Source organism: Acartia tonsa, chromosome 5 (genome assembly GCF_053477335.1).
Source record: "Acartia tonsa isolate MP-2025a chromosome 5, ASM5347733v1, whole genome shotgun sequence".
Classification (NCBI taxonomy): domain Eukaryota; kingdom Metazoa; phylum Arthropoda; class Copepoda; order Calanoida; family Acartiidae; genus Acartia; species Acartia tonsa.
Window position 1 is genome coordinate 53,078,454 of NC_137264.1, and position 19,897 is coordinate 53,098,350.

General features: G+C 33.6%; 1 protein-coding gene across 1 annotated transcript; it reads left to right on the plus strand.

The window, feature by feature from the left end:
• The first annotated feature begins 770 nt into the window (after positions 1–770).
• Positions 771–15,906, plus strand: LOC145319829 (uncharacterized). The gene is made up of 18 exons (XM_080162193.1): positions 771–967; positions 2,867–2,910; positions 3,841–3,890; positions 4,661–4,728; positions 5,515–5,650; positions 6,005–6,124; positions 6,338–6,421; positions 6,606–6,696; positions 6,841–6,959; positions 7,339–7,482; positions 7,655–7,700; positions 7,967–8,069; positions 8,394–8,451; positions 12,395–12,453; positions 13,462–13,548; positions 14,192–14,453; positions 14,926–15,090; positions 15,423–15,906. The coding sequence occupies exons 1-18, from the start codon at positions 879–881 to the stop codon at positions 15,492–15,494; spliced, it is 1,797 nt and encodes a 598-aa protein (XP_080018319.1). The 5' UTR covers positions 771–878; the 3' UTR covers positions 15,495–15,906.
• The last annotated feature ends 3,991 nt before the right edge of the window (positions 15,907–19,897 follow it).

Consider the following 19,897-nt stretch of genomic DNA (forward strand, 5'->3'; position numbering starts at 1 on the left):
TTTGGGGGGGGTAAAAAAAATTTGCGGCTTGGACGCCCCTGATTATAGATTATACAATTTTACTTGATTCTTCTAGTGTTCTAAAACTTTTGAAATGCCTCGCAAATTTCTGCCATTCTTTTAAAAAATTCAGTGAGACATAATTGATCAAAACTTTTCCATGATTAATTCTGATTTATATAAAGGTTAATATTATTTATTATTATTGTCAGGTCCATTAATTTATCGTCTATTATCCAATCCCTGACTACAATATCACACACAAAACCAATATTGATATATCCATATTATCCTACCCCTTTTCTCGTATAAACAAAATCAACCCCCAAATTCTATTTTCCCCTTTTTTCCTATAAAATTACCCTCCGTCTGCAAAATAAACGCGGGAAAAATTTTAGGGGGGATATTGAGTGAGAATAGTGTGTGTGTGAGAGTGCGTGGGGAATGTAGTAAAAGGGAGGTGGGAGAAGGCGGGGAGATTCAAGAGAGAGAAAATGGGGGTGCACGGGGGATTTTAATGTAAACGGGAAAGTGCGTGAATCGATATATCGATAAACCGAGACTCGGCCGATTTGCCTTGCCTAGACTAGCTTGCCTTCAAACATAAAACTAGTTCCAGTATTATTTTGTCTGCTTCTAGTTCTTATTATTTTATTGGTAAAGAAAACGTTATTATAAAGAATATATTTTTGTGTTTTTAAGTGATTTATTGATTGAAACATATATCTTTATCTTGGAATATTTCAGAAGTAAGCTAACATCTTAATGCTAAAACATTGTTTTTAAAATTAAATAGTACATCTTTGCTCCTAAGGCTGTTTCATACTTGTTTCAGATATTTAATGAAATAAAAGTTCATGTATTAAGTATATTTTAAAATGCTAAAAGTTTCTAGTACCCTGTTCGGGATAGAAAATAATCCTAAACCAAGGAGTAATATCAGCGCTGCGTGGTCACATTTTTCAAGGTAAATAGACAGATAGATAGGGATGTGTTAATAAACAAATAGGTAGATAGACAGATGAATAATTTTAAACCAAGGAGTAATATCAGCGTAGCGTGGTCACATTTTTAAAGGTAAAAAGATAGATAGGTGGATAGACAGATATATAGAGATAGAATAATAGACAATTAGGTAGATAAACAGATGAATAATTCTATACCAATAAGTGATACCAGCGCTGCGTGGTCACATCTTTAAGGTAAATAGATAGATAGATGGATAGACAGATATATAGAGATAGAATAATAGACAATTAGGCAGATAGACAGATGAATAATCCTAAACCAAGGAGTAATATCAGCGCAGCGTGGTACCATTTTTAAATGTAAATAGATAGATAGATATAAAGAGATAGCATAATAGACAATTAGGTAGATAGACAGATGAATAATTCTAAACTAAGGAGTAATATCAGCGCTGCGTGGTCACATTTTGAAAGGTAAATAGACTGCACAGATCCATATGTACCAACAGATAAATTAGTAATAGACAGATTGACAGACACGTACTTAAAGGGTGTGCAAAAAAATGCAGACATTTTTAAAATTAAGATTGCGCGGCTTGTGTTAATAGTAGAAAAACGTTATGCATACCATCAGAACCGCTATGAAGTCTATTTTTTTGGAAATATAAAAACGATTTCTGTGCTACATATAGTTTAGGTGCTATGTGGTAAAATGTCCCAACTGGCTTAAAACTTGACTTGCGAGTAAATCATTAAAGATTAAATTAAAGGGTATGCAAATAAAAATACGTACATTTTTAAAATTCTAATTGCTCGGCTTGTGTTAATGGTAGAAAAATTTTATGCATACCTATGGAATCGCTTATAACTCTATTTTTGGAAATATAAGAACCATTCATGTGCTACGTATAATTTATGAGCTATGTGGTAGAATCTCCCAACTGACTTAAAACTCAAAAAAAAGAATTCACTTATCTCACATTTATCAATACAGCTCCTAAACTTCAAATAGCACTAAATTCGTACTTATATTTCCAAAAAATAGAGCTTATGACGACTCTAACGATATACATAGCACTTTTCTACTATTCACATGTCCGCATTTTTGCACATCCTTTTTTTTAACTTTAATGATTTACTCGCAAGTCAAGTTTTAAGTCAGTTGGGACATTCTACTACGTAGCTCCTAAACTATAAGTAAAGGTTCTTATATTTTCATAAAATAGACTTCATAACGGTTCTAACGGCATGCATAACGTTGTTCTACTATTAACACAAGCCGCGCAATTTGAATTTTAAAAAGGTACATATTTTTTTATATTCTTTAATCTTTAATGATTTACTCGCAAGTCAAGTTTAAAGGCAGTTGGTACATTTTACCACATCGCTCCTAAACTATACGTAGCACAGGAATCGTTTTCATATTTCCAAAAAATAGACTTCATAGCGGTTCTAGCAGTATGCATAACGTTTTTCTACTATTAACACAAGCCGCGCAATCTCAATTTTAAAAATGTCCGCATTTTTTTTGCACACCCTTTAGATAGACAAATAGATGTATGGATTGATAGATGGATGCATAGACAGATAAACTGGCAAATTTGACTTTAGTATAAGTAGACAAATAGAAACTTAGATGATAGAAGCTGAATGATAGATAGGATAGTTATTTAGATATTAGACAGGTTCACAGACAAATAGACTGTCAAGTTTGATCGTCACAAAAGAAGGCAAATAGAATGATAAAGCTGGGCTGATTGGTTAGTATTCTGGGTATTCTCTATATAAGTGAAAAAGACTAAAGCACATACAGATAACTCGAATAGAAATTATATACTTAGCTATTTTCTAATTTTACATGACTACAAAGGTTCATTAATTTTGATTTTTTTCTTTAGGAAGAAAAATGGCGCTTCTGCAATTTGCAACTACTGTCGTGCAGGTAACCTAAACATGAGATAATAAAATTTGTGGGTTTTTTTTTTAAATTAGGAAATAGGAAACAATGTTGTGGAAAGGCATAAGTAGGGTTTCGGATCCGCATTGATTTTTTGCGGATCCGGATCCGGATCCTTGACAATAAAAATAAAATCACCAAACCTTTCAAAAAATATTTATTCTTTAATTCGAAGTCAAAAATACTTTTAATTTTCAAGTCTGACCCTAAACCTTAAAGATTGGCTCTCATCAAGAGAATGTCTGAGATTGTATATAAATTTAGGTAGATTTTTCAATTTTTTCCGCATATTTTTGAGTCCAAGGATCTGGATCCGCATGTTTTTGCGGATCCGAATCCGGATCCTTGGACTCGAAAATATGCGGATCCTTGCGGATCCGAAACCCTGGGCATAAGCGTGCAGAGAGATTGTAAGGGGGGGGGGGGGGTTGTAAACACCTACCTAAAAATCAAAATTAAAAAGTCGTGCCTTCCCCTTTTTCACCACCTTAAGATATCCCATACCCCTGATTAATCGCTGTGTACGCCATTGTAATTAGGCAGCCATGTTTACAACAATCAGTTCAATATAAATAGATTTGTTTTTTTTTGTCAAATTGCTAAAAGTAGATGGGTTTATATCTATAATACAAAGTAGAACGATGGCTGTCGGTCTATTTGTTTGTAGCGAAGGATCTCACTAACCGCTGAACCGATCGGGTTCTCCTTTACGGGGTAGCGTCTCATAGGTCCCGGGAAGGTTTATAACTATTTTCTTACCCCCAACCCCCCAAAAAATGAAAAATACCCCCCCACAAATTAAAATAGTTGTGTCAAATCCCTCTTGGGGCAAAGCCCCTAGAGGCTAGAGGTGAAGCCGCTAGTATATATATATATATATATAGCATGAAGTGTATTTATGAATTGACTGTTTAGATATTGCTGTGCCAAGTGGCTCAACTTCTGGAATGTTCTCTCATTTACAGGTATTTTATATTGGGGAGGGGATGGGGGTTAAAACCAACATAAATAAAATGTCCAAATTTTATCCGATTTATCAATAATACAAAGTAGCTTGATGTCTGTCTGTCCGTCCGTCCGTCTGAAGCTTAAGATACCGGTAACCACTGAACCGATCGGATTCTACTCTTCTATTCTCTTATACCTACTGGTTCTGTGGTGGTTTTAGGCTATTTTATTGGGGGGTGGGACAACCCCAACCCCAAAAAAACAAAAAAAAATCCCGCTTTATTTTTTTGCAGAACATTTCCTTGGTCCTTTTTTTGCAGAACATTTTCTTGGTAATTTTTTTTTGCTGAAGATTTCCCTGGTCCTTCTACAAGTTTCGCCTTAATTTTTTTTATCACCACTTGGGGCAAAGCCCCTAGAGGCTAGGGGCGAAGACGCTAGTAAAACTTATAGCATTTGAACTACTGGGGTTGGTAACCCCCAACTTTGGTGTAACTTTTTAAGCTCCAGGTTGCCAGATATTCACTGGTGACCTAAAACAAGGCATATACATATAGATACTATGTAAGGAACATTAGATTTTAAGGCTCGTTACGCTTTTAATTGTTTGTCGTATGTGTTTTAATAACTATTTATTGTATGTGTTTTAAAACTAATAATAAAACTTTGTAATTATGAAGTTGATATTGTTTGATTATTACAAATCTGTTCTTTAATTCTTCTTGTCAATCAGTCTGATAATACAACAGTATTCATTGATGAAATGATTTTTTGATTGTTTTTTTAGCGTGTTCATCCCGCCATTTATGAACAGGAGATTATCATGAAGAAAGAAAGACTCAAGTTCTTAGACAGGTAAACATATAGTTATCCTGATATGGAAAAGTAACAGGATATCACTGTGTATGTCTGTACCTTAAGATCTCGCAAACCGCCAAACGATGTGGTTCTCCTTTACAGCTTTTCATATGACCAGAAAAGGAATTTTTATCCTTCTTGAAAAATTGAAACTAAAATTAACAGTAAGGGTCGAATATCCCCTACATTACTCAAGTTCCCCTAGAATAATACCTATAGGACACATGCTTTCCTTAAAATGTCGGATCATGGAAATAAAACGAAGTAGCAGGTTTCGTCGTATTTTCACAGTAGTCTGTAGCTTTTGATGGGTTATTTTAGGTTGGGTTAGGTAGATGTTAATGATTGCCCCGCAGGGTTAGAGACCCCCGCAGAAATAGGAGAAAAGTAACTGTGGAAATACGACGAAACCAGCTACTTCTTTTTCTTTCCATAATCCTTTATGTCATACCCGTTAAAGAGCTCTAATACATACAATTTACAATCTGGTTTCACTCTAAGATTCCTTTTGGGATATAAGGGGAGGGAGGAAGCTACCAAACACCTTGAGCTATTGCTTTTAAAAACCCCAAGAATTGTGAGGAGGTTGATTTTTTCTTGGTGGCTTTGGGCTAACGTCTTCAAAATTAAAAAAAAAAAGACTTTAAAAGACCTTACCTGTTAATTTTTAAAGTGAACACGATCATCAAGCAGTTAGCGAGATATTCCAATACAAAGCACTAATTTGTATACGGATATAGGATTCTGTAGCTAAATAATATTTCATAATTAATTAAATTTCAGCTTCAATTATGGCAACCTATATCCTGACGGCCTCCAGGTGGCTGCACATCCTCCACAACTACAACATGAAGAAGAGCAGAATATAGAGGAGGAAGAAGTTCAGATCAAAGCAAATGATGTTTATCATCTTCCTAAGGTATAAAAAAGTACAAAATTCCTCATATTGAGAATGGCAGTTCTATGTAGTATTATCCAATTCAACTGAAACGTGTTGCTCTATGTATTAGGTCAAGGTAACAGACAACCAACCCTTTGATTGCACTATCTTTGGCTGGAAGTCATAAGTGTATATGTCAATGAGTTGCACCTGTTTGTGGGCCAAGGCATCACAACCATATTCGTCTAAAAATCTGCTTTAAGTACTGTTAAATGACTGTATTTTTTTTAAAAATATTGATGGGTCTTGTTATTGCTGCGTCATAGCTAAAAGAATTTAAATTTCACTTTATGTTCTGTTTTTTTTATATTTTCATTAATGATATTACTTTAGACAATTTACCCCGAGCTTTTGAGTGTGTACAAAAATCTTCCAAACCAGAAGATTTACAATGATATTACAGGATACGATGTTGTTATACACTGTCAAGATGGTATTCTTTCTTCTCATAAGGTAAGATTGATAAATAGTTAGGGAGATAAATGGATAGATAGATAGAAAGATAAATAAATAGATAGGAAGATAAATGCTTAGACAAAAGGATAGATAGATGGATATTTACAGATGTAAATGATAAGTCATTTTCAATACTTATTCAGAAGTTAAAATTAAATTTACTGCCATATTTATTTAAGTTACAAATCCTATTATTTTCATTTAATTTAGTTAATACTTGGATCTGCCAGTCCCTTCATGAGGTCCATCTTCACCTGGAGAGATGTGGACCATTTATTTCTTGAGGATTTTAAGGTGAACACTTTTGATTTTAACTGCCAGCTGTCCTCCTTGCCTAGTAGTCTTTAACCCAGTGAGGGAGGCAACATTAGACTGTAAATTACACTAGCACTCTAAGTTTTATGTAGCTCAAAGTTTTGGATAATTCTATAGAATAAATCCTTATTTGTTGACTTTGTTGACTTATTTCTGTTTGTAGAAGTGTTCAGTGACCCCCCTGGTGGAAGCTCTGTATACTGGAAATGCTGAAACATTATCAGTTGAATCTCAACAACTTGCAGTCATTCTAGGTATTAAGTTATCACATTGTTATCCTATTTTTTGCCATGTAATTTTAATCTCCCAGAGAAGAAATTCAAATATAATACCTAGCTGATATCTCCTTATCTTTTTAATAATCTCTATTAAAGAATATAATACTTTTGTTGTTACAGGAATTGCTCTTGCTGGCGGTGATCAAAACATTGAAGATTCTTCCAACATTGCTGTTGAAGAGGAAGGAATAGCGGATATTGAAGATAATTTAGAAGAGACTGCAGACAACATTGAAGAGGTTGGTAATGTCACAGTTAGGACTGCAATGTTAAGAGCCAAAATCTCGTCTAACTAAAGATGCTAATAAGAGTACCTACTGCTACAATGTCAGTTGCATTTAATTATTAATAAGAATGCCCTAGCAAACAGCAGGTGCAACTCTTTACCATGTTCAGTTAAAACTTCTTGCAGTCATAGTTTTTTAATAGTTGGAATATTAATTTGAATTTTTACTAGGTCTAGTTATATTTTGTTATCAAAAATAAAAAATTGTATTTCAGGTGCACATTACCTAAAGTGTACATTTATGTTAGGTGTTTGTCAGTGCTTTAAGTTGTCTTGATTATATTCAAAGAAACAATAAAGAAAACTAAATTAATTTCTGGCAATTTTTCTAGGGAATGGATGAACATAATGGAAACACTGAAAGTACTTTAGTTATCAAAGAGGAAGAAGGGGAAATTTTAGCAACAGATACCACAGAAGCTGGAGAAGAGCTTATTCTTGGCACAGCTGATCATGAAATGTCGTCTTTAGATCAGGTTATCTTTGTTTAAATTCATAATGGCGGGAAAATGGTTTAGTTTATGTCTAAGGTCTTGATTAAAAGCCTATTAGTTGGGTTATCCTTCACATAAAAATTTAGACATCCATTAAAGCAGCATGCATAAAAATAAAAGTTTAATGTGATTTTTAAATTTTACATATTTTAAGGAAAGCATTGAGATTACTCCAGAAGATGGCAACTTTCAAGAAATAGGTATTCCATATTTTCATTAGAGCAGCTTCATTATATTAAGCATATGTCCTTTCTTCGACTGAAAAAAATACAACCACAGTTGGGTAATATGGCTTTAACTTTTTATTGAATTTAAAGTTAAAGATAATCCCTAACAATAAATCTTAAGAAAATATCAGCATTTTCTTATGTCGGAATAAAAATGTTATGTTAAAATTACAATATTGTTTTATTTCAATAGAAAAGCATGTCTTTAGTTTTTATTTCTAATTATTGGTTTACTTTAGATGCAACTGTTTTACGTCTAAAGAATCAGATTTATGAGGAATGTGCAAGGAATAATGTTGCAGTAGAGTTGCCACACAGAAGCAGCCCTAGAAAGTCAACCAGGTACAAATATTTAAACAAGAACAATTATATACCTAACACCTACATGATTATATTTGAGATTATTAAAAAAACAGAACTGAGTAAAGTATTTTTTAAAGTAGTACAACTACAATGAATGGTTTAAAACCACTAAAAGCCTAAATGTAAGCCTCTAAACCAAATAAAAACATTCTGCTAAGCAGTTACTAAGATCTTGTGCATCAACGTTTTTGTTGGTTTAATACAGAAAGAACGTTAATTTTTATCTACCCATCTATCGTCCAATAACTTATCCCTTTAGATGCTTTGACCCCAATGTCTAATTAAATTTCAAATAATTTTTAGGACACCCTCAAAAATCTGGAATTGGTTTGTAAAAGACTCAACAGTATTAAAATGTTTGGTAAGATTTTCAATATTTTCATTTCATATTATTAAATATTAAATGAAAACAGCAAGATCAATGATTTTATTAATGTATATCTTATTCATTAGCTGATTTAATTTAGTTCTAAAATATATATTCTTAAGTTTATTCTCCCTTCTCTTTGAAAGAAATCTTATATTCACTGACACAAAGTTTCAACCCAAATTTTACTAAGAATGCCTTGGTACCAGGGAGGGCGGGGACAATTGAAATAACATCATTTTTCTTTCAAATACTTGTACCTATCAAAACAATATTTGGAGTCATGATCCTCTCCATTAATCCCTGCTTTGGTATAAACTTCCCCAAATTCTGAATTTTCCAAAGAATAAACCTTGAAAGTCAATTTATTCAGGGAGTAAGGGAATGGATGGAATATTAAATTTTTAAGAGTCCCAGACTTTGGGTACTGGCTTAAAAGAATGTGCAAGAATTCAGCAGGTTCTGACTGACTTTGGGTTCTAGCTAGTGATGCGAATCCGAATCCGGAATCCGAATCCGGAATCCGAATCCGGAATCCGGAATCCGCCCAATTTTCGGCCAATTTTGGAATCCGAATCCGAATCCGGAATCCGTTTTTTATAGCGGATTCCGGATTCTAAATTGGTAGGCTAAAATTACCGTCTTGAGTTTTTTCTTACAACTCCCTCTTTTTGAAAGCAAAGATCACCCCCCCCCCCCCCCCCCCCAACACACCACCTTCCCCCCCCCCCATTTCTTCCCACATAAACAACGTTGATATACCAGCTAATAGCACAGAGCGATCACGTGATGAACTATTCAATTCCAAGACCTCAGATTGGACAGCCAACGATCACGTGATGAAGTGTAATCCACTCAACATCAACAAACCCTCTAATTGGCTGTACAGTGATCACGTGACATAAAAATATACACACTCTCATTGTCAGGCCAGCGATTTTATTGTTTCTTCTTCACTACAGGTATAAAGGTAGCTAGCATCCAAAGTTGCTTTTTTTTGTAGGTATTTATTTTCATTTTACAGCTTTTCATGCTTCATTTGTTTTTTAAAAAGCCTTTTAAAATACTGCTAGAATCCGGAATCCGAATCCGGAATCCGTCAAAAATAAGAATCCGGAATCCGCAAGAATCCGTCACTTTTTTTGACGGATTCCGAAGGAATCCGGAATCCGAATCCGGCCCAAAAATTCGACGGATTCGCATCCCTAGTTCTAGCGCATCAATGCCCCGCTAACTAGCTGAGTTAGTTTTGAATATAGCAGACAGAAAAATTTGTTTTACATGGCTGGTTTTAACAAATGTTTTTTCCCAAAAATGTCATTTCATGTATAGAAACTCTACTGTGATATTTATGTATGAAACAATCTAAGAACCCCTTGAATTTAGGTGTCAGTTAAAAATATGTGAGAAGGGTTGACAAAGTTCTAAACACGATTTTTTTAGTGATTAATTACAGAATGTTTACTACATTGTGATGTATTGGTGATTTAATTTTCAAGTAAATGATTTTTTTCTTAGAACTAATTTTGTTCTATATTATATTACCACTAGCGGCTTCGCCCCTAGCCTCTAGGGGCTTTGCCCCAAGAGGTTTGATCAAACCAATTTTCGTATTTTAGATTTTTAAAAAAAAAAATTGGGGGGGGGGGAATTATTATTTTTTTTTTGGGGGGGGGGATTTGTCGACCCCACTATTTTATTTTTAGTTTCACAAATAAATTTTTTTTTGGGGGGGGAGGGGGTATTTTTCATTTTCGGGGGGGTTCGGGGTGTCCCACCCCCAAGAAAATAGTTATAAACCTTCCTGGGAACTATGAGAAGCTACCCTGTAAAGGAGAACCCGATCGGTTCAGCGGTTAGCGAGATCCTTCGCTACAAACAAACAGACAAACACACAAACAGACAGACATCGTTCTACTTTGTATTATAGATGATCCCTTAACAATTTTGGTCAAATTTTTTAGATAAATCTGGATTTCATTGCTTTTCAGCGAAAACTCTTAAATTGAATTAATTGCCCACTGTTCTCTCCCTTACTCCCTGCAATTTATTGTACTTTTCATCTGCTCCTTCAAGAATATAAGTTGGTAAGTTGGAATATATAAAATTAGTTCTTTTTAGACTTAAATCTGAGAAAAAAAATTACCCTAAACCCATTACAGGACAAGGTGAAGCTTGACTAAAAAACAAGAACCCAATTGGTTCAGCAGTTATTGAGATCTTAAGCTTCAGTAAAAAAAAACCTTGATACTTTTAGAATAGGATAAGTATCACAATATTTTTATAAAGTCTCAGTGTTAGTTAAACTTAGGCTTTAAAGTTGCATTCATGTTGGGTAATCATGTTATTGATTTCAGAGATCTTTAAGACAAGAATTCTTTAAATGAAAATAACAAGGGGGAAGTGGGGCAAAGGGTTAAATAACACAAAAATTTATCAAATGCTTTCCAAAGCCATTTTTTTTGCTCTCAATGTTCAATATCCAAATAAAATGCGGGAAATGTTTATTTGCCAGAATTGTCCATGTTATGAAGATAGAAAGATACAAAACTGTAGAAAGAATTGCTGTGAGAAGCATATTTTGAAATACGGTTGGATTTGAATCAAATTGCATTCATATTTTCCTATAGGAGCAAATATATTTTGGGTAACATCCTATTTCATTTATTTAGACATCCCTTTCCCTTTCATTAATTGCATAAAGTATTTTTATACTTAATGAAGTCAACTTTCTATAAAAAAGCAATAATAAATTTTTAAAAATTTGGCAAAATTTTGCTTTTAGCCAGGGCTTTTATGGGAATAGTCAATACAATGTTAGTGCCACTTCTTCCCCTTTCCATTATAAAACCTGGGGACTTAAAGGAATAAGGCAGTGGCCGATTAATTGATATAGATTCCTAATAATATTACACAAGATTACCCCTTTTGTAGATTACAATTAGTGGTTGAATCGTTTAATGAACCAACCAACCAAATTCAATAAAAGGACCCAAAGTTGTAAAGCTAACGAATAATAACAGGTTAATTTAAAACTTTAGGGATTAGTGTAATAAAAACAGCCCAATGTCTTCTCCCTTTCTACCTCTAAACAGTTACCAAATATTTATATAATTTAGACATTTGAATTATAAATTGGAATGATTTATTGCTCATTGTCCTAGCACTGAATACATTTGTACAAGCATACAAGGTCTTTGTCAACTTTAATTACTGGTTGTTACTGACGTTAAAAATAGCTCCTACTGCTGCTATATAAGTTTCGCTAAATTTATAGCATAAATAAAGGCATAAACTCACTCACCTCGCATTATAAAAAGCTTGTTCTGAAACAGGTACATTTGATGATTTCTTATACATTGATTTCTGTGATATATCCCGACTTATAGATCATTTAAACAACAAAGTAAGACGACATTCTGGCCATACTGATTATGACTTATTCTTGACTATTTATGGAACTGTTCTGTAGATATATCTTTATGACTTAATGTATGGAACTGTTCTGAAGATTTATTATTGTAACTTTGTTTGTATTTTGATTGACAGCTAATGTTGTATCTTCTTTACCTAAACAAAGAACACATTAGTAAAGTAGGGGAAATGCCTTAGCCCGTAAAAAGGTACAAATCATTACCTTGCAAGGACCAACAGACAAAGGGTTGTTTGTCTGTTGGTCGTAAGAATAAATCATCCCATTACAAGCAGTTTATGCCCTTGGGTTCTCTAGATGATCACTTAAAATACCCCAAATAACTAGGTACCTATAGGATCAAGGAATTCCAAAATCTAAATTTCCATTCCATTGCAAAAAAAACGCGAGCATTTAATACCTTAGTATGTAAATATTCATTTATGCTAAATTTTGATTTAGTAGACAACTCATTTTTTTGCCAAATTATCAAGAAAAAAGACTTAATTATTTGCACCTTTTTAGGTTTGCAATGCAGAGCTTCGAAACTGTGGCAATACAACAAATGCAGCTTTTCATCTGAAGTAAGACAATTATTTTTATATTTTTGATTATCAGATTCTAGGTTTTTTTTAGTAAATCTAGAAAAGAAATAAATATTTTTTAGCTTTTAGTAACCAATAACCATATTAGACATAAGATAGGTTAGGTTGAGTTAAGTTTATTAGATTTCATTGTATTTAATCTGGGTTAACATTAACCATTTATCAGGCTTCTTCAACGTTTAGACCCTTCCGAAGGGTTATAGGCTTGGATGTAGGTGTTTAACAGTATTTTATGACGGAATAGCAAAATATGGATCTACTGCAGTTCACGGTAAAATATTGCTGGTAACGCAATTTTCCAAAAATCTATGAATTTTAAAGGCTGCTAGCTGCCAAACGGCTGAACGTACAGATCATGCCCGCACACTGTTTAAAGCGGCATAAGAAGGCCTACAAATAATCTGGAATAGCCATAAATCAATAATGCATAATTATCTCGCAGTGCAGAGAAATGCGCGAAAAAGACCTATTTTACGCGTTTTTTCTTCAGATAAGCTTTCCCTGTGTATCATTGGATCTTGGCTATTCCAAATTATTTGTAGGCCTTCTTATGCCGCTTAAAATGGTGTGCGGGTATTGGGGGGAGGGGGGATTCCGTTGGCACCCCCAAATTCATTTAAATTTATTTTTTGGAATCGAGGGGTAATCTTTGTATTATATAGGCAAGGATGTCTAAGCTTATTATTTTTTTTTTGGGGGGGGGGAGGGGGTAAAATTAAAAACTTTTAAAAAAATTTTAATGGGGGGATAATCACCCCTTTACCCCCCCCCCCTCCCATTGGACGTCCTTGCATGCCAGTGTCTCATCTTTTTAAACCTGGGGCGGGTTTATCCTTCGATTTTTAAGACATCGTTTAGAACCCAAGGGTAGCCCTTTATTTATTTTAGACTACCATTGTGTGTGGGCCTTATTATTGGGCTATAATTATATATACACCCTGTATTAAGGGAATAAAATCAACTGATACTTGTTATATTTCTTTTTAGAAAACATCCTTTTCATTACCAACAGTTTAAGAAGGAAACTGAAGCCCAACAAAATCTTTACTCTAAAAACGTTATACAAGTTCAAAGGTAAATTAATGATAGTTTTAATTAGCGCAGCTAATTGTAATCAAGCGTACGAAGGTTACTATGTACGTTAGAGTATAGGTTAGGTAAATTTGTATAACCTCTTTGTTAACAAAATATATTGCTCTCTACGAATTACGACAAACTTCATAAACACAAACGCTCACAGTGTATAACAGTTTCCTGTTTTTATTTATTTGATAATTCAATCATATTACACATGTAAAAATACTTTCGAGACAAAAATGATTATATTTGCATCTTGTTGTATTCAATAATTTTTTGTTTATGTCACTGCTCTTTTTTTTAAAGCTGCGCTATTTATAATACTAGCAGCTTCGCCCCTAGCCTTCGCCCCTAGCCTCTAGGGGCTTTGCCCCAAGAGGTGATAAAAAAAGGACCAAGGAAATCCCCTACACTAAAAAATAATAGGGGGGGGATTTTTTGTTTTTGGGGGGGTTGGGGGTGTTCGACACCCCAAGAAAATAGCCTAAAGCCACCACAGGACCAGTAGGTATATTCCCTGAAGAGTAGAATCCGATCGGTTCAGCGGTTAGCGAGATCCTTCGCTACAAACAAACAGACAAACAAACAGACAGACAGAGAGACATCGTTCTACTTTGTATTATAGATATATTTATTTCAGACCTCTAGCTAGAACAAACATAATAGTTCCAAAAGAACTTCCTTTGATCGCTCCCCGCCCCTCCCCATCGAACCAGGTACAAAAACAACCAACAGTATCCAGCCAGAAGCAATTACTAGCAGCTAAACGGCCGCTACAGTCATCTTCCGTATCTGCTGCAATAGTTTCAACGGCTCCAAGGGCGGCCAGGGTGATTTCAGCGGCACCAGTTGTAAGCAGTGACAGTGAAAACTTAAGAAAATTCTATGATCCACCCAAAAAGGTTAATATGTCAAAATGTATTTACTTATTAGAGATAGAATGATTGTAAAGTTCTTTCTTCACCATTTCAATAGGTAGGTACTCGCCAAATAATATTACAAAAATATTAAAATTAAAAAATGAGAAGACAAGAACAGACTGACAGAATACCAATGCAATGTGATGCAAAGAGTAGAAGCTTTTTGGACTTCACAAGAAATTTCCGTAGTCGTGATAGGAAAAGTCTATCAAAAAAATTCTGACGTCATAAAAATGAGGGATGAGGAAAGAAGGAGTGGAAAAGAAAACCCCTAAAAAAAGATAAAGATAATAACTCATTTTTTTTGACGTCATATACTATTTTTTTGAGCTACTAACCCATATAGATTCGGAGAAAATCACATAGCGTTATGGACGAAATGACATTGTAATTCTTATATTGTGGATTTCTTACTAGGTATACAGTATCTCATTTTATAATTATTTTTGTTTAGGTCCTTTTACCCCGAAGAGACAAGCCGTATGAAGCACCTAAACTAAAATCCATAAAATCCTTTGAATCTCCCAAAGCAGGAAAAGGCATAAACAGAGCCTCAGAACAATTTGTGGCGATTAAAAAGTTTGTCAAAATTCTGCCAAAGCCTAGCTCTAGCAATGAGGTTTGTTTTATTTTTTGCGCAATTTTTTGCGAAAATATACAAATACCATGTATGTAATTCCCTTTTTGTTATCATTGGCATGAAAAAAGTAGATTCGTAAGTAGGGTTGGGCCGGATATCTGGTCATTTTCAAGTTCCGGCCGGATACTGGATATTAAAACTATCCGATTACATGATATCCGGTTGATTTTTGACGCCGGATATCCGGTAAATTGCCGGATAACGAACGTTAGCCAGGTATCCGGCCCAACCCTATTCATAAGGTAGAGAAAACGGATAATATATTATCCATATTTTATCAATCAGTTGTAAACTGTTTCTTTATATTACAGGCTACAAAAGACGACAATAATCAAATCCAAGATGGCGCCCAGACAAGCAACGACGACTATTCTCAAGCCTAAGATGGCGCCTAAGAAAAGCAATAATTAAACAAATGCTGGAATATTAATTTTGTTTCTGCAAGTAGGGCAGTAACAGCAAGCTTTCCGTATTTTGAATTTAAAAGAGTAGTAGACTTTGATTGTATTTGATTTTGTTATAGACATTCTCTAAATATAGAGCTACTGCGCTACTTGAAATTAGTAATTTTTTTTATGAAACAAACGGGTAAATCTAAAGATTATATGTATACCTACAAAAAGCATATTTAAATTAAATTTGTTGAGTATTTTTTTTAAGTTTTATTGATATAATTCCACCATTAAATTGATCTCAAATAAAATGTAACTTTGAATAAATAAAAATTTGTTAATTATTGTGATTATATTTATTATTAAGAAAATGTCTAAAGTAATAAATATGAAAGAATTTTTATTTTTATTTTATTGGTTTATTGGATATTTTTTACCCCATCCCCTCCCCTCCTGGAGGAACGAACTGACCACTAGATAAGGACCATTATAGCAACCCCCAATGAAGACGACAAAATTTCCCCTGTAATAATATCCACTTATGCTATATCCATTTTTTATATTTGATTTGAATTTATGCGGATTTGACTTTAAAAGGACATTTAACGACAATATTGTATCAATAATATGCAAAGACTTGATAAATCTTCAGCTAATCTTTTGTTTTAAATGTAGGGCGTGTTCAAATTTAAGGACGTTAATCTACAACCTCTTATTCCCCTCAATAATTCATCATCATTGCCGTTTATTTCTTGTTAGAACATAGACAAAGCACAGAGGTTCTCTAATCTTCTTTATGCTTTTACATATACCAGTTACTTAACAGCTATAAAATGCAGCACTTCTCACATTAGAATTGAGGATAGATTAATTATTCGACCATGTTCTTATTCTTCCCGTCCTTGCGCTTCAAATAAAGATTTACTCGTGTACCCTCCACGGGCCACTTCCCCCTTCCTTAAACTAATCTATTTAAAACAAGGATGACATCATCCATAAAAGCAACGCTCTGAAACGGTAGGACAAATTAACATTAACGCTTGAGTAGAGTCTCAGAGCTGAATAATCAGAATAGAAATGTATTAAAGTCGAACAAAACAAAATTGTAATTAGATCTGTTTAAAAACTGCTTAAATACAGGATATTGTTTTAGGACATACTTACATTTTTAGGACTTTATTATAGAGATTCTTCGCTTATAACAATGTACTTTGTGGTCCTATGAATCAGTATTTCTAAAGTCAGACCAATCGGATTTTTATCACATAAAAATTCGTTGTTAATAAAGTTAAAAAGAAACATGTTTAAAATGAATGTACGGACTTTCTGGTAAAGATTATAGAGTTGCTTCGCTTTCTAACTCGTACCTAACTTCTATGGGAATCATCATGCAAAACTTGAAATCGATAGGACAATTCTAACATGCTTAAATTAATGAAAAGAGCTATCTGTTACGAACGGACGGACTGATCATAATTATAGAAAAGCTCCGCTTTTAAAAAGGTATCATGATTAAAACAATCATATTATATTTCTACGCTTAAATAGATTGAAAGATCGATAACACGTAAAAATTTGTTCCACCATTTTGTAAGTTTATTCTTGTCAACCAAAACAAAGGATTAAGTGACACGTGTTTGGGTGTGTTTATCCTTGTCCATTACAGATCCCTTAATTTTAGTATGTCATTCTAAAAGAGGTAAGAGAACAAGGATGACAACATCTATAAAAGCGAAGCACTGAAACGGTAGGACAGACGAACATTAACACATGTAGAGTGTCAGAACTGAATATACAAAATATGAATAAATAAGTTTTAACAAAATTATATGTTAATTTGTTGCAAAACTTCTTAAATACAGAATTCTGTTAAAGGACATACTTACATTTTTAGGACTTGATTATAGAGATGCTTCGCTCAAAATATTGTACCTTATTGTAATAGGAATCAGTAATTCAAAAATCAGATCAATTGGATATTTTTATCACATAAAAAATTGTTGTTAAAAAGTTAAAAAAATCAACATGTTTAAAATGGATGTTCGGACATTCTGGTAACGATCATAGAGTTGCTACGCTTGAGTTGAACGGACTGACCGACCCTAATTACAGAAAAGCTTCGCTTTTAATAAGCATTTTAAACAAAAAAATGGGGGAGGAGAGATAAAGGATTATTCGATTCCGACGAACATACAAAAGGTTACGATACCAGTAAAACTTGAACTTTTAATCGGAGTTTAACGTGTAATTTGCACAATTAATGTATAAAAGTATAGATGTATAGACCAGACAACTAGCTGGATCCAGACTCGGGAACTTTATCGTATGCTAGCAAATTGCTTTCTGCACTTTTGTAAGCAACTTGGCTGTGTTAATATTCGCGACGCTATTATATATTACCCCCCCCCCCCTCCATTATTTACTTTCATTTTTGCACAAACTAAATTTGGTATCCAAGCAAACCTTTGACATGTAAACGTTCTGATTTCCAACATTGGATAACCCTCTACTTCTAATGACTCTTTTATGAAAGTCCCAAAAGGGAAAAAATGCAAAATAAAAATTAGCTGGGCAAACTTTATTAAAAATGAAAGACATTTAAAAATATCTTCATGGGTGCGTGCATGATTGAGGGGTGAAGAGTGTAAACAACCATTAAAATTGACTTGTTATCTTTTTTAATAAGGATTTTTGGTCAAAAAAAATGAAAATTAAGGCGGAAATTACGGTTCAAGAGCAGTTGGTGTAAATGAAATTTTTTTATCAAATATTAATTAGATATGGTTTTTGTTTTCATAGCTCATTTTATTTGGATGTTATTATTTTTTATTTTTGGAAATCTAATGGAAGAGGTGGTTTTATGATATTTAGGCTATACTCTAAAAACGCTCATCTCAGAAAACGCCTTTCATAGAAAATGCCTAATACACATTTTACTTTGAAAATACCCTGTTCTATTTCTAGCAATTAATTGAATATATTTTGTTATCATTATTAATTAAAATTTGTTTTCTGAGATGGGCGTTTTCAGTGATAGGTCATCGTGTTCCAGAAAAGCCAAAAAATGACAAAAAATCATAGAGAGTGTATATTTCAAAATTTTGATGAAATTTTATTTAAATAGCAATAAGTATCCATATATCTTTCAATATAATGGCGAAATTTTAAATATCTCCATCCTGGCTGGCACAGGATGCCAGCAAACCTGGCAGGGTCATACAGGTAAAGAGCAAAAGTATTTTGTTTGCCTTAAACTAAGCATTTTAAGTTACCAAATACTAAAATATCCTATACCAGTACATAACAATATCAAATTTAGGTGTTTAAGTCAATTTCAGGGTCCAGGTATGATCCTGCAGGTCCTGATCCATCAGAAATCTTTTAACAGCTCTTGAGACCGCAATTTTTGACCTATAGACTTCAAATTTTAAACATAAGCTTTTCTAACAAGTATGTATGACCTACTGAAATCAAATGAAAATCTGCCGCCGTTTTTCCACCGACCGCCGCCGCCGAAATTTATATTTTGAGATTTCTAATCTAAAGTTGACATACAGATGAGCCTATTTCTTATTTATTTTCTGTGTGTATATGTAGGGAGGGAGGGGACAATGGGCTGTTTATTATAATAGTCCCCAAATTCACCAAATAGCGTTTTCTTATTTGTAGGCATAACAATTTGCTGGACTTTTATTGAATTTTGATTGGTTGGTGTATTAGTTGAGTGTCCAAACATTTAAATCACTAATTTATAGAATGGGCAATTTTGTGCATTAGCATTGGGAATGTACATTAATTTCTCGGCCATTGTCTAATCCCTATAAATCTCTGATATGTAAGACTTTCATTTTATTTTCAATTTACTTGAAAGGAAGCATTTTCTATCTTAAACAATACAAATTCTACTTGTCTTTTTTTAATAAGTATGAAAGCACCTTTGGAAAAAGGTTGCTTAATAAAAGGGTGAAGGGAGTAATAATGCTAACGAATTAAATAAGAATATATATTTGAACTAGGAAACGACATAAAAATTTTTAAACTTCTAGCTTTAATGGGTTCAGATGTGGATATGAGTGGGGCATTACCCCCCCCCCCCCCCAATAAAAAGGTAAAATGGTTCAGATAAGAGCCTAGACATTTAGGGATAATCTTTATTTAAAACTTTTCTTTACTTTTAGTTTAAATGAATATGTGTTTAAAATAAGTAGAAAAATAAATTACTTTTATATCTTTAAAAATTGTTATTTTTTGATAGACCCAGTATCTTTAGGGCTTAAAAAAAACAAACTTCGCATACATTCGCATACACAGGGTAAAGTTCTCTGATATTGTACATACATCTAATATCACCATGTAAGAGGATTTGCTTGCGCTCTTTTGCGCTTAAGATATCT